The 15749-nt window shown below is 39.6% G+C and overlaps 1 protein-coding gene across 5 annotated transcripts in view; it reads right to left on the minus strand.

The window, feature by feature from the left end:
• The window catches only part of Mkln1 (muskelin 1), a 141234-nt gene that overhangs the window by 3869 nt on the left and 121616 nt on the right, over window positions 1-15749 (minus strand). For all 5 annotated transcript variants that reach the window (XM_006979423.4, XM_042273007.2, XM_076565979.1 and 2 more), the window contains 2 exons: window positions 10076-10178; window positions 4129-4183 (listed from right to left, as the gene is read on the minus strand). In XM_006979423.4, the coding sequence (XP_006979485.1) occupies window positions 4129-4183; window positions 10076-10178 (158 nt within the window). The remainder of the gene's footprint in view (window positions 1-4128; window positions 4184-10075; window positions 10179-15749) is intronic.

Genomic DNA, 15749 nt, shown 5'->3' on the forward strand with positions numbered 1-15749 from the left:
TATAGCTGTTATTTCATGTTCTGTTTGGAGCCACATTTTTCAAATTCTGTGCTGTTTGATGGTGACCCCACCATTTAAAGTGGCCTGGAACTGCAATCTAGTGTTTCTGAGAGTAAGAAGCTGTGACATGGCTTTCAGAGACAACAGGCTAAACAAGCTTCATTCAGGTAGGGACTTTGGTCCTCCTGACCATGAGTTCAATGTGAATGAATAAATAATGTATTAAATAAGGAGGCATTAAATAGAAATACCCAAGAATCAATGTTATGCAATGATCTATTGGAGGGGCTCACAGAAACTTAATTCTCCGAGTTTCCCATAAGAGCAGTGATTCACCTTCACTAACTGTCCCTGTGGTTATAAAACATAATTATCTGAATAATCAGAATCAATTATATCAACATGTCTCCTTACAAGGCAGTGTTGGGTAAAGACACACCGGGTAGAGCAGACTGGGAAGTTGTGTGAGGAGAAACTTTGCTTCATCTGAGTAACGTTTGTTTGCCTGTTTGTTTCGATATATGTAAAAGGGGCAGGATCCAGGACACCCCCTGATCCAACACTAAGACTGGCATCACAGTGGCTGCAGAGAAAGGTGGTACTGATGTCACCCCTCATGTTCCTCTCTCTTCTGCTGTGCTGTACTAACCAGGACTGAAGACAATGACTGCTCTAAAGACATGAGGATCTACCAGGAGTCAGCTTTGTTTATACCCCAGGAAACAAGTTGTTCTTGACAAAGTAAGTCCTCTGACAGAGAGCAGGGAAGAGACAGGAGAAAGGAATTAAGCTAAGTGGTAAAATATTTGCTGACATAGTCTTAAACTATTTAATCACTGTCAAGAAATTCTTGTTTTAATGGCTAAACATTAGCCAAGACAGGTTAGTGTTGCCCACCAGTAAGTAAAACAATGGCTCTGGGTGGTGGTATCTGGACACATTAAGGCGCAAACTCTTTTACACTGATGGCAGGCTCACAATCTGTTTATCACTGTCTGCTTCAAAGGATAAAATTCTGAAAGGCATGAGCTTTCTAGCAGTGTTTGTACCTAGTTACTCCATTTATCAGGACAGGGCTGCAAGGTTTGCACCCTAAAGACATGTCCACTGGAATGCTTGTGCCTGCTAATCTACCCAGTGGAGTCCAGTGTACTTGGGAATTAAGGACTGCTGGTTTTCTGTTCTTTCCTTTCTGTTTCCTGTCTTACCACAACGATCTCAAGAAATGAAGACCAGAGTTGCCTAAATCCTTAAAGAAGCCTCAGTTACTTGTTATAGAAAAGGGAAGGCAAAAAATCCCAAGGAACATTGCTGTTCTTTCCCATCCCAGGGAATAGCACCAGAATCACACAATTTATGTTTGTTTTTTCTTCCAAGAATCACTCCTCTTTAGCAGACAAAAGGACAAACAATGAAGAAAGTAAACCAGTACCACCAAGGGCTCATTTGATTCCAAATAAGAGAGCAATATTTATATTATGCACACTGTTGTACAACTCTTGGGCAAATACTAACAGCACTGGCATCAACAGGGTTAGTGTGTACTCATGTAAAATTACATTTCACAATGCCAAGTTCAGAACTAGAGTTTCTCATGTTTCAAAGATTACTCTTTGAGGCCAAAGAATCATTGAGTCCAAGCCCAGTGTAGAACTTAAAAAGTATAATGCTGGCAAAAGACTGAAGCTACCTATCATGAATTGTTCTAACAAAAATATCCTTGAAAATTCACCAGATAAAGCTCTGGGTCCTGGAACTTCTATTACAGACTTAGCAGACTTATTTTTATGATAGCCTAGTTTAGCTGCTCTGTGCGTGCGTGCGTGCGTGCGTGCATATGTTAACTTAATGTTTAAATCAGCATGGAAAGTACAGGTTTCCTCAGGGTGTTTTCATACATTCTTAGCTTTAGGTGATGGTCACTCCTCTCGCGCATCTTCTTGCCCATGTCCCCAGAATTTCCCCTCCAACTTTTACATTGAGTGTGTTCTCTTACTCCCCACCCCTGTTCCTCCTCTCACAGCTCTTTTAGTGTTCTGGCCTCTCCCCACACCCACTCCCCCATAATAAACACACATGGAATTGGAAAGCCAGGATATGTGCATGATAAACAGTACTTGTCTCTCGGAGTCCGAGTCTTTTCTGTTCTTAAACTTAGCTCCTCTCTGTCCCTTCTCTTTTGCCTCGACCTCATCTTCATCTTCATTTCTCTCTAACTTGGTTCCTTCCCCTTCTGTTCCCACAACCAGTCGCAGACCTACCAGCAGCCTGACTCTTAGAATACAATGCTAGGCTTCCAAGGTCCCCACAAGAGCAGTGATAGCCAGCTTCATTTGCAACATGAAAGGGGAGTGAATAAAAGAGGTGTGGTTAAATAAGGCCTGAAATAAGTCAGAAAGGGAATTTATGCACTCAAAATACATTCTTATGAATGGTTAGGTGAAACGTTATGGGTCTATCATAAATGTGCTCAAACTGCAATCTTACAGGTGGGTAGGTAAGAGTTTGTGAGTCACTAAAATGTAACTGCCTCTCTGTTTCTATGTTGCCATGTACTGGCAGGGTGGAGTAACTCTGCTCCGAGCTAGGAAACCTGCCTCATAGCTACACTGTACCTGGTATGCAAAAAAACCCTTCTGTTCTGAGTCAATTGCTCTGGAATGCCATTTGGGCTGTGAGAGAAAGGAGGGTCTGAGCTTCATCTGCACAAGAAACAAAGCTATGCACCTAAGTTCACCTGTCTCCTAGGCCTAGGATGCTTGAGAATAATTTCGGGTAAAATAAACTGTTCTTGGGGAAGTTAAGAGCACACATGAAATTCATAGCAGGAAACAGTTCACACATTAAAAACCGAGTAACACCAAATACTCCTTGAGATTTGGGTTCCTCTGGAAGAATGCCTTGATTTTTTTCCAGGTATAGCTTTACCATATTCAGCTGCATTCTTACTATAATTCTGGAGCTGGTAACAATTACCTATTCATAGACATTTAAGGTGGTTCCATTTCCCTGCAAACAGATCAGCAATGAAAAAGGATGTGCACGTCTTTCTGTGGTGGGATACAGAGTCCTCTGAGTACATGTCCAGAATGATACATATGAGTAATAGTATAGTTCTATATTTAGCTTTTGAGAAGCCTCCACACTGGTTTCCACAATTGCTGCACCAGTTTACACCCCGCCAATACTGAATCAATACTGAAAAAGATCTCCTTTGCCAGAGTTTGTTTTCAACAACCCTGAGGACAGCCATTCTTAAGACTGCAGTGAAATGGAGTCTCCAAGTAGCTCTAGTTTGCACTGTTCTGATGCTAACTATATTGAGATCTTTTAAAAACATTTATGGGCCATTTGTATCTCTTCTTTTGAGAACTGTGTGTTTAGTACATTGGCCCCATTACTGATTAGCATGATTAATTCATTCATTTAGGCTTTTGTGCATGTGTACCAGTCCTTTATATATTCTAGTTGCCTAAAGTACAGCTGGTAAAGATTTTCAGTTTACTATGTGGATAGTATTTTACTATGCAAAGGCTATTTCATGTAATCAATTTTCAGTTCTTGTGATCATTTCTTATGCTATTGGAGTTCTACAACTTTAGTTACTTTAATCATCCATTAATACCATTCAATTCCTAGCACCACATTTTTTTCAAGTAATTTATTAATACTAAATAAGAATACTTCTTAATGAAGACTAATATCCATATCTGAGAAGTTTGAGGGGAAAAAAATCTTAAAGGAAGTCGAGGAGTTAATTTATCAACAATTAACAATTTTCATTTCTAAAGAAAGATATTTATTTACTTTCAAAACATTTCATTCCCCTCCCCATTTACCAACTCCTGACACCACACCACTCCCCGAACAACAACAAAGAGAAAACAGCCCACTCCTCAAGGGTTGATTCAGTTTATCTGACCGTAATTCTGCTGCCGTTGACCTGCATCAAGAGGCATATGAACTGAACACTGCAGGCAGGAACGGGTAGATGATGCCTGAGAAGTAATCTTTTAACAACTATCAGAAACCGCATACACTTGTTTGAATGTACCTCACCTAATGTTCCACATAAGACACCGAAATCCAAACAAATGTTAGTACAAGATAAACTGCTAGCACACTTACCTAGAGCTGTGAAATCTGAGCCAGATTTGAACAGAGCTGAGGCTAAGAGTTGAAACTGTAAAGAAATACAAATGCAAATTAGGTTACCACACTTAAGAAAAATAGCTTTGTGACTTTTCATTTGCTATAACCTCTGTTTTTATGCATTCATTACACAGATCCAATCACCAAATGTTGGCAACAACCCCCAGCCCCCGCCAGCACCATTTAGATTAAAAGAAAACAATAACATGCTGATTTTTCCTTTTTATTTTTTGAAACAAAGTTTTCACTGTGTAGCCCAGACTAGCCTTGAACTCATATTCCTATCTCAACTTCCTTGGATGTCTTTAATTTTCAGATAATGTTTACATACTAATATTTTATAAGGCCCAATTGTCTTTTAGAAGTCTGAAGTGGGACAAATATTCTAGACTTAATCTATCTTTTTAAAAATTATTATTATTAGCTGGGCGGTGGTGGTGCACGCCTTTAATCCTAGCACTCGGGAGGCAGAGGCAGGCGGATCTCTGTGAGTTCGAGGCCAGCCTGGGCTACCAAGTGAGTCCCAGGAAAGGCGCAAAGCTACACAGAGAAAACCTGTCTCAAAAAACCAAAAAAAAAAAAAATTATTATTATTATTATTATTATTATTATTATTTTACTATTTTATGTGTATGGATGTTTTGGTTATATGCCAATATGTGTACTATGTGAGTACCTGATGCCAATGGAGACCAGAAGAGAATGTTGGATACCCTGGAACTGGAGTTACATATGGTTGTGAGCCACCATGTGGGTGTTGGGAATTGAACCCAGGTACTCTGGAAGAGCAGTCAGTGCTATTAACTGCTGGTAGTAATCTCCCCAGTAGTCGTCTATATATATTTGCTCATAATATCTTTGGTTACCTCTCACAGCAGAATTACAATGGATTCATACAAACATCCAGGAATTCATATGATTTCTGAGAGTTTGTTTCTTAAATGATTAATAGAATTATGACACTGGAGTTAGAGTAATTGCTGAAACATTTTTAGTTACAAACTCAACTATGTAGTAAATATGGGATTCTTTAAGATATCTTATTTTGGGTGCTGGACAGACGACTCAGGGGTTAAGAGCACTGGTTGCTCTTCCAGAGGTCCTGAGTTCAATTCCCAGCAACCACATGGTGGCTCATAACTATCTATAATAGGATCTGATACCCTCTTCTGGTATGCAGGTATACAAATAGAACACTCATAAAATATAAATAAAAAAAATTTTTTAAAGATCTCTCATTTCTTCTTAAGTCAATTTTGGTATATTACATCTTTTAAGGACTCTTCTGTCCATTACATTAAGCTCCTCAATGTGCTGGTAAGGTTTTTATTGTATCTTTCTGTTACTCTTTTCATATTGCTGGGGTTCTAGTGACTTTCCTTTTTCATGCTGTGCTGGTTGTAAAGAAAATGCCCCCCAAAGGGAGTGGCACTATTGGGAGTGTGGCCTTGTTGGAGGAAGTGTGTCACGGTAGGGGTGGGCTTTGAGGTCTTTTTGTCAAGCTTCCCTCAGTGTGACAAGCAGTTGACTTCCTGTTGCCTGCAAGATGTAGGCTCTCAGCTCTAACAATGTGTCTGCCTGCACGCTGCCATGCTCCCCATCATGATGATAATGGACTGAACCTCTGAAACTGTAAACAAGCCACCCCAATTAAATGTTTTCTTTGTCAGAGTTGCTGTGGTCATGGTGTCTCTTCACAACAATAAAAATCCTAAGTAAGACACATGTGATGTTGACAGTTTATGTTTTCATTTTTCTCTTCACGAATCTTGATAAGAGGTTATCTATTTTATTTACTTTTTCAAAGAACCATTATACTTTATTTATTTTCTATAGAATATTTCCTATTTCACTAATGTTCTATTTTATCTTGAATTTTTCTTTTTCTTTTTCTAACTCCTAAAATAAAAAATAAACACTGATTCCTTATGGAGAAATTTAAGAGAAATCTGTTCTTTTAGCAAATTGACAAAGTTGAACTGATATATACTATAACATAATTTTAATAGATACCAAATTGTATTTCAGTCCTCTTCCCCAAGTTTCTCAAATGTCCAATTGCAACCTAAACACCACAAGCTGGTTGTCTCACAGGCATTTCAAATTGGACATATGTAAAATTAGGCTCCTAATCTCAGTCAGGAGCCCCCACTGAATCCAAGAGAAAAGCAACTTTCAACTCACTTCTTTTAAACTACATTTAAGTTATCAATCATATGTCCATTCTACTTTAAGTATACTCAGTCTCTACTCTATTTTTCCTTCTTACCACCTTACCGTGATCTGAACTACCACAGCGTATGGATTAGATTTCTGCCACTTCTCTCATGGGTCTTCCTGGCTCTATCCTTGTTCCCTTTTGTTCTTTCCTCAGTATTAAATACAGAGATCTTATCACTCCCATGCACCATATCTGGAACTGAATCCTTCATCATTCAAAGTAAAAGTTAAGGTTTATGAAGCCATTCATAGTCCGCTTTCCCAGTACACATATAGTCTGCTGTGTACACCTCTCTAGCCTCATTTCACACTTTCCCCATCCTTCTTTCTTCTCCACTTCAGTTAGCATGGGCTCCTTACCATCCTGCTAAACCATGCCAGAGTGCTCCCATACCCCCAAGCATCTCTGTTCCAGCTGTCAGAAAATTATCTCCACTATACCATCTCTTTAGAGAATTCCCTTATATTCTTCAAGTCTGTGTGCAAAACTGATTTCTTTTGAGGCCTATTATGATGAACCCATTTAAGACTTCAACTGCCCCAATTCTTACCCTTATAAATCATGATCTCCTTTAGGCGCAATCCCCTGCCACTGGCTTTTTGACCCAAGATCTTAGGTAGCTCAGGCTGTCCTTGAACTCACTGTGTTGCTGAGGACATCCTGGAATGCATATCCTCCTGCCTTCACCTTCCAAGGCCTGAGGCTTCAGGTGTGGCCCTATGCTGTTCCTTTACTTTTCGGACATTACATTAGCTTCTATACTATTAACCAAATCATAACGAATTGGGTAATTATGCTGACTTACTATGTCTATTATCTCCCTTAATAGGATGTTAGCACCTTCTAAACAGGGATCATTCCATTTACAAACTTATTTCCTAAATGAAGAATGCCTGGCAGCGTAAGGAATCAATACGCAGCTATTAAATGAATGAGAGCAATGTTCTGTAAACATAAAAGAATCGTATAATTAGTACAAAATGTGGTCTACCAGTTGAGAACTTGTTTCCCCACTCCTCTATTATAATCTTTTCTGAAAATGGCAGGCTTGAGTTTGGTACTTTTTTTCTCAAGCCTTTTCTAGAAAAAAAATACCATCACTTTTATTAGCATGTATTAATTACACATAACAGGTTTCACCATGGCATTTTCATCTATGTGTAGTATTTAATGTATGTATACCTAGCCTTTCTCGGTCCTCTCTCACTACCAGCTGATCCTGTCTTTCTTTTCATGATTTTCGTTTTATTTTGTGGGCTTTTGTTTCTTGTTCTTTGGTGGTTGTTTCTGAACTACTATATTTTATTAGTTTGAACAAACAAACAAACAAAAAACAGGATCCTGAGGGACACTTTTTCTTTACAAAAGTATAGGCTCAATTTCATTTTTTTATAAATTTTATTAGAATTTCATCCCCCAATTCAGAACCAACATTTGAGAACGTGAAAAAAACAAAGAACCATGTTTTGATTTACAATGGTAGGTAACTATCACAGTCCTAATACTAGTTAGAATACAATGATGAAGATTATGATAATTTCCATATCTATTCAAACATAAAATACTTTTGGTTACTGAGAAATTAATTTAAATAATGAGAAAATGTGTAAAGCATACAAACAGAAAAAAAAAAAAGAAGCAACTCAGACTGTTGGATTATAAAGTAGTTTAAAAGTTAAACTACTGCCAGGCGGTGGTGGTGCACACCTTTAATCCTAGCACTCAGGAGGCAGAGGCAAGCGAAATCTCTCTGAGTTTGAGGCCAGCCTGGGCTACAGAGCGAGATTCAGGACAGGCACAAAGCTACACAGAGAAACCCTGTCTCGAAAAACAAAAAATGAGTAAGAAGAAAAGGTGAGGGTACAGTCTGTGAAGTTTAGAGACGATTCTAATGGTCACAAGCACATACCATCTGACTAACTTCTAGGGCTAAGCATTTTAGCTTTTAGAAAATGCAAAGGAAACCCATATCATACAAAATGTATGATTCACAGAATATTAGAGCCAGCTACCCATACTTTAAAATAGCTACATCTGAACTTGTAATAGTTCCATGTCCTGATTTTTCCCATTAACTCTAAGAACAAACTGTTTTATTTGACCTACTTACAGCTCCCACAGCTGACACTATTTACTCTGAGACATTTTGTTTGGATCTATTATTTTTTTTAAAAAAAAAGAGGAAAATAAGTGTGTCCAGTTATGGCCATTTTATATAGAACATGGAGAAATTGATTTAGCATTCTTAATGCATGGTACAACAAAATGTCATTAGAGTATTTTCATAACTACATGGTGTAATAAATCATGGCAGATTACTAGTTTCTCAGCAAAACTACAGTAATTTCCCACATTTCAAATGGTATTAGGAATCAGGTAAACATTCAAAGAAAAACAACTTCTTGTTCCCCAAACAGAGGGCTCTGAACTGTAGTCTGCTCATTCTATACCTAAAGAAGAACCACAACCAATACTGAATGAGAAGGACCAAACATATTTTCATAGTAGGCCATGAGAGAGCACTCTGTTTCGGTGTGGAAAACATGCAGGTTTTATTGCCTTGAAAAGACAATGATCCAGCTGGGTGGTGGCAGTGGCGCACCAAAACTACCCAGAGAAACCCTGTCTTGAAAAACCAAAAAAAAAAAAAAAAGACAATGATCCTGGTGCAGGAAAGAATCTGACAGGAAATCCAAACCCATGAGGGAGTCAACAAGAAGGGAGAAAAGTGTTCCATATTGAGTCCCCAAGGCAAAGCGAGGCAGCTCCAAACAAGGAACGGGTGTGGGGCAGAGCTGCGAGCCTTCAGCACCGGCTGGGAGGAGAAAGGCGTCTGACTGCAGCGCAGACACAAGCGAGGGCCAGGAGAGACTGCAGGGTCCAGTGCAGACACACTCACACACTGCACAGGCACATGTGCCATGAGAACAGAGATCTGCAACACGTGCTTCTTCTGCATGAACAAAATCCTGAGACTCATTTCTCAAGCTTAGGAATCAGGTGAATGAGGTTAGTAGCCTATAGTCAAGTTATACTGCTTACAAGTAACTACTAACTAACACTGCAAGTATTCCAAACCACCACCCTCTCCACTTTCTCCATACAAAGAAGGGAAGTTTTATTCCTCTCTTAAGAGATCCTAACATCAACAGAAGTGCACACTGAACCACCGTATATAAACCTTGCTGATCTATAAAAACTAAACTTAAATTTTCCTCCACAAATACAGTACTAATGTCTAATTTAAAGTTTTATACCTAAAAATTCTTTTTGAATGAATCAAATATGCCCGCTCAACTTCTATTTCTTGTTTCTCTTGGATGGAAGGTATTATGAGACACTATGTGACTTAGGTTAGCCTTTAATTAGTGATCCTCTTGCCTCAACATTCCTAATGTTGGAGTGCAGGCATTCAGCACCACACCTGGCTCTGTTCACTTTTTGTTTTGTTTTGTTTTTTGAGTCAGGGTTTCTCTGTGTAGCCCTGGAACTCAATCTGTAGACCAAGCTGGCCTTGGACCCACAGAGGTCTGCCTGCCTCTGCCTCTTGGGATTAAAGGTATGTGCCACCACCAAGGGCTGCCTGTTGACTTTTTATTATCCAAGATTAGAGCATGATATTTTCTTCATTTGCTTTAAGCACTCAAACTAGAAAAACATTTAAAAGAATATTCCACTTCTGAATTTTACTCCCCTCTTTACCTCTTTTGTCTCTTCTGGGTCTGAATGATCCACAGTTATATAAAGATCATTCTGTAAATACTTCAGAGCACTAAGAGGGTCCATCTGGGCCTTTTCTTCAAACCTAGAAAATACAAAACAAGGGAAACAATTACTTTGAGTCATGAGAAATGCCTTTAAGACTTGAAGAAAGGTATATACTGCTTAGAGATGAACTATTCTGGGTATCTAGAAAACTTTGTGTGAGTATCCAGAAGAATAAGAATTCTCCCATGTACAGGTCCATAGAGATGCAATAGAAATGCCATGTGGCAGCCAGTTGGGCTGCTAGAAAGTCTGTGATAGCACTTCTTACCTTCCCTATGAACCGTGGTGTGCAGGCTGGTGAGAAGGCTCAGCAGACAGGGTCCTTGCCACCTTGTTTAGTGAGCTGAGTTTAATCCTTGGAACTGACCTAAGCTGTCCTCTGTCCTACACACACACACTGCAGTGTGTGCACACCCCTAACTGTGCACATATATTCACATACCAACTTTAAAAGACCCCAATGTGTCACATCAAAACCAAGCAGATAGAGACTAAAGTTGCTTTCTGAGACTAACAGACTAGACTTTCTGATAGCTCTGATAGTTCTTAACAGTTTGGGAGTTGAAATGAATAAGACACTTAAAAAAATCAATTTTCTTATTAAAAAAATTATGTGAAGAAGTGTTTTGCCTGCATGTATATATGTGTACCCACATGTATGCCTGGTGCCCAGAGAAGCCAGAAGAAGGCACCAGATCCCTTGGAATTAGAATTACAGACAGCAGTACAAGTATAATACTTTTAGTAAGTACCATTAGCACAGGTTAGATTTTTTTTTTTAAAGTGAATATTTACCTTAAATTTAAAAAAAAAATTTTTTCCCTCTTTCCTTTCCTCCCTCCAACCTTTCCCATAATCCCCCACTCCATCTCAAATTGATGGCCCACTTTTTCTCTGATTATTGTTGTTACACAAATATGCATAAATATATAAAATAGGGTTTGCTAATTTCATCTAGTGTTGCTTATAGATGACTTCAGGGCTGACCACTCGGTATTAGACAACCAATAGGGGTCATCTCTGAACAACACGGATTCTCCCACTCTCAGCATTCCTTAGTTACCTGGTTCTCTGCCTAGGGACAACACCCTTTCCCTGTGAGCAGCTCGACTGTCATTGCCACCATTCAGGTCTTGTTTAGGAAACTATGTATTGTTGAGGTATCATGGGTGTCACTCCTTGTCATTTCTAGGAGACACAATCTCACAGCAGACTTCTTGGTCCTCTGGCTCTTACAATCTTTCTACCCTCTTCCATGATATTCCCTGAGCCAACGGCAATTGTCTCAAGCTTGATCAGCAGCTTATCAAGTGACTTGGCAGAATCCTTCCCAATAGGGACACTCTTCAAATAACTCTCTCAAGAGAACCAAAAGATGACTATATAAGGATGTGGTGTGCTGAAAGAAAATGGCCCCCAAAGGGAGTGGCACTATCAGGAGATGTGGCCTTGTTGGAGTAGGTGCTGTCTTGTTGCAGGAAGTGTGTTACTGTGGAGGTGGGCTTTGAAGTCTTATAAATGCTCAAGCCAGGCCAGTGAAGACAGTTGACTTCCTGTTGTCTGCGCAAGATATAGAACTCTCAGCTACCTCTCTAGCACCATGTCTGTCTGCATGTCGCCATGTCCCACCATTATCATAATGGACTGAACCTCTGAACTGTAAGTCACCCAATTATATGTTTCCTTTATAAGATCGCCTTGGTCATGGTGTCTCTTCACAGCAATAGAATGGTCATTAAGACAAAGGACATATAAAAAGCAGACATAGGGGAGGGAGGAGGCTGAAGTCATAAAACAGTCAGTCTATCAGCCAGCCTGCCTACCTGTCTGCTCTGAGGCCCAGGGAAAGCAAAGTCAGAAGAAGCCAGCTGAACAGGAGGACACATGAAGCAAACAGAACTGTTCTGGCTTCACACACAACTCTCCATTTGGCTTCATTACTAAAATGCAGAGAAGGTACCTTAATGCCTGGGCTATCACTAAAATAACTGTTTCAACTGAATTATCCTAGGCATACCCCAATCCTCTGCAATGTGAAATAAACTCAAATTTAACTTTCCATTCTATTAAGTTCATTAAGAAATCAATTTCCTGGAAGTTATGTCTTCCCTCTTGTTTGTGAGTTTTGTTGTTTCCATCCTGGGCCACTGTTACTGTTGTTGTTGCTGTTGTTCTTCTTCTTCTCCTCCTCCTCCTTCTTCTTCCTTCCTTCCTTCCCCCTCCTCCTCCTCTTCTTCAATATTTAAATTTCTTCTTCTTCTTCTTCTTCTTCTTCTTCTTCTTCTTTTTCTTCTTCTTCTTCTTCTTCTTCTTCTTCTTCTTCTTCTTCTTCTTCTTCTTCTTCTTCTTCTTCTTCTTCTCCTTCCTCCCTCCCTCCCTCTCTTCCTTCCTTCCTTCCTTCCTTCCTTCCTTCCTTCCTTCCCCCCCTCCTCCTCCTCTTCTTCTCCTTCCTCCCTCCCTCCCTCTCTTCCTTCCTTCCTTCCCCCTCCTCCTCCTCCTCCTCCTCCTCCTCCTCCTCCTCCTCCTCCTCTTCTTCTTCTTCTTCTTCTTCTTCTTCTTCAATATTTAAATTTATTATGTATAGTGTTCTGTCTGCATGTCTGCCTGCATGCCAGAAGAGGGCACCAGATCTCATTACAGATGGTTATGAGCCACCATGTGGCTGCTGGGAAATAAACTCAGGACCCTTGGAAGAGCAGCCAGTGCTCTTAACTGCTGAGCTATCTCTCCATTCCCTATCCTGGGCTTCTTAACATGTAAAAAGTGCTCCTGTAGTCTAGAACTGTGTTTAACCAACAGTTCTTCCCTGCTGTTAAACATGAATTTAATGCTTTAAGAAGTCTCGCTCCTTTCTACACACAAGTCGTCATCCAGTTTAGAAGATGATTATTATATGAAAAGTTAACGGTGATACTTTATTTATATCCTTGGCTCACAAGATATTTCTTTTCCTCCAAATCTATATGTTAACTAAATAGAACAAGTAACTTTCCACAAGAAAAACAAAAAGTCACGACCTAGTAGTACAGAATAGGCATCTATATAATCAAAGACTGTCCATTAGTATGCCAATTTCTATCAAAATGTATTAGCCACTTGACAGAAATAAGCTCTGTCCTCTATGTAATATAGGACACACTTAAGTTTGGCTACAGTTGGCAGAAGAAAAGCTCTCCGTGTTTTCAAACTTTTAAAGTGGGCCTCCTATTATCCGTCTGACAACTGTGGCAGACCACTGTTCCAGGGTCACCCTGGACACCTCTTTGTCTCAGAGCCACACCCAAACCACCAAAGCTTCTATCTGCAGACCTTCACTGTTCAGAAACTCACTGTCTGTTCTCAGTCTCTCCCGTGCTGCGCCTCCAGACAACACCAAACATCCTTGCTCCTCTCTCAGTCTGCACCTTCTCCCTCCTCTCTGCTGATGACTCCATGATGGAATGTCAGCTCAAGGCATTTCTTCCAATGTTCAGATGCCTTCCATGTTATATAGCAGCCTCCCAAACTGAACTTAGCCTTCCCAATGTACAAACTGACCATTCCCGAAGGATTCTATATGACCTTCTACCCCGTTTTTGGTCATTCTGAATGGGTACTCATCTCTGAGAATCTCACAGCTCCTATTTCCCCAGCCTTGCAGAACTTGTCCCTCTCTGTCTCTTCAGCCTCACCTGTCACTGTCACTTCCCTCCTTCCACGTCTACACAGTCCTCCTCAAACCATGCAAGCATGGCAACACCTTTAACCCCAGAGCCCTGCCTATTTTCTGGAACATTTCCACCTTAAATAGTGGCTATTTCTTCCAAGTCTTTGGGTGGAAACTTTAAAACAAAATCACTTATTTTTTACTGAAGAAAACACCCTCAGCTCCCTCTGAACAATAGTTTTTTAGATGTTCTGTTTCTCTTGTTCCTACTACCCAGCATATACTTACTGTTAGGTTCCACTTCTAAGAGTGGAACTTGAGAGCAGGAATTTTTGGATTCTTCACTGATACATTCTTGGAGGCTAGGCCCATGTCTGCCACACATAGGTGCTCAATAAGTATTTTTGCAATAAATGAACATTTTTATTAATGCTTTTAAAGACTCTATGTGGTTGGCTTTTAGCATTCCACAAGTGATTTCCAGAGAGGTCAAGATAGACAATTTAGTAAGAAGGAATAAATAAAAAATAATATATATTATTATATTGGGATGTAGCTCAGTCATAGCATGCTTGTCTAGCATGCATAGAGTCTGGTTTAATAACCAGTACTAAAAAAAGAACAAATGAATAAATGTAAAACTTTAAAAAGACAAAATAAATATGTATTCAAGGTCCCTTTTCCAATATTAGACATCAGCTATCAGAACAAATGCCAAAAGCAACCTTAAGAAGGAACTGAGTTCTCATGTTGCATATGTTTATGCCACTATTATTACTTTAAGAATCTGCATGGACAGTGGGCCTTTATACATTAAGTTCTGTCTCAAGGACTTTTGTGGCTTAAGTTCTGAGATGAATTAGCAGTTCTTTTCCCACAGGAACAAACTGCTGGTTACAAACTTTCAATTTCAGTTACTTTATTTTGTGAACTGATCTCATGCTCTTAAAAGTTTGGTAGAGGATCCTTTCCTTTTTTCCTTTATCCATTCCATTTATGACATGACTACTATCTCTTCTTATAAACTGTGACCCCACCTGCCCATCAAAAGTGTTGTAGTTGTTATTTTGCAGTGCTGAGAACAAAAATTAGGGCTAGGAAGGAGGTCTACCACTGAGCTTTATCCCTGATCCAGAAATAATTTTAAAGAAGGAAGACAAATGGCTACAATTAAAAAAAATTCTTGGGCTGGCATGATTGTTGGAAAATGAATGATCCTTGTATTTCTAGAAGAAATGAAAAGTAACTTCCTGGAGAACATTTTGACAAACCATCACTTATATCTCTTTTTGGGATAAAAACTGCAGAATTACCTAAAATATCTAGTAAGCTGATGTAATCCAAAGATTCTAATAAAAGGAGAATAGTCAATTACACATAAAACAGAATACCATGCAGTATTATATGACTGGAACTTATACTTCCTCTAGCCTCCAAGACAGGGTTTCTCTGCATAGCCATGGCTGTCCTGGAACTAGCTCTGTATACTAAGCTGGCCTTGAACTCACAGAGATCTGCCTGCCTCGACCTCCCGAATGCTGGGATTAAAGGCGTGCACCACCACCGCACAGCCGCACTTGTACCTGTAAACATACTAACAATGTTTATGGTAATTCACATTGTTGTTATTTGTTGTAGTTTGAATGTAATTGGCTCCCATAAGCTCACAGCAAATGGTACTATTAGGAGGTATGGCCTTGTTGGAAGAAGTATGTCACAGTGAGGGCAGGTTTTGAGGTTTCCTATGTTCAGAATACTGCCCAGTGTCTCCAGTCGACTTCCTGCTGCTTGCAAGATGTAGGACTCTCAGCTACCTCTTCAGTACCATGTGTGCTTGCACACCACCATGCTCCCCACCATGAACTTCTGAAACTGTAAGTGAGCCACCCCAATTAAATGTTTTCTTTATAAGAGTTGTCGTGGTTATGGTGACTCTTCACAGCAATTGAAAAAAAAAAAAAA

This window comes from Peromyscus maniculatus, chromosome 3, assembly GCF_049852395.1.
Source record: "Peromyscus maniculatus bairdii isolate BWxNUB_F1_BW_parent chromosome 3, HU_Pman_BW_mat_3.1, whole genome shotgun sequence".
Taxonomy (NCBI): Eukaryota; Metazoa; Chordata; class Mammalia; order Rodentia; family Cricetidae; genus Peromyscus; species Peromyscus maniculatus.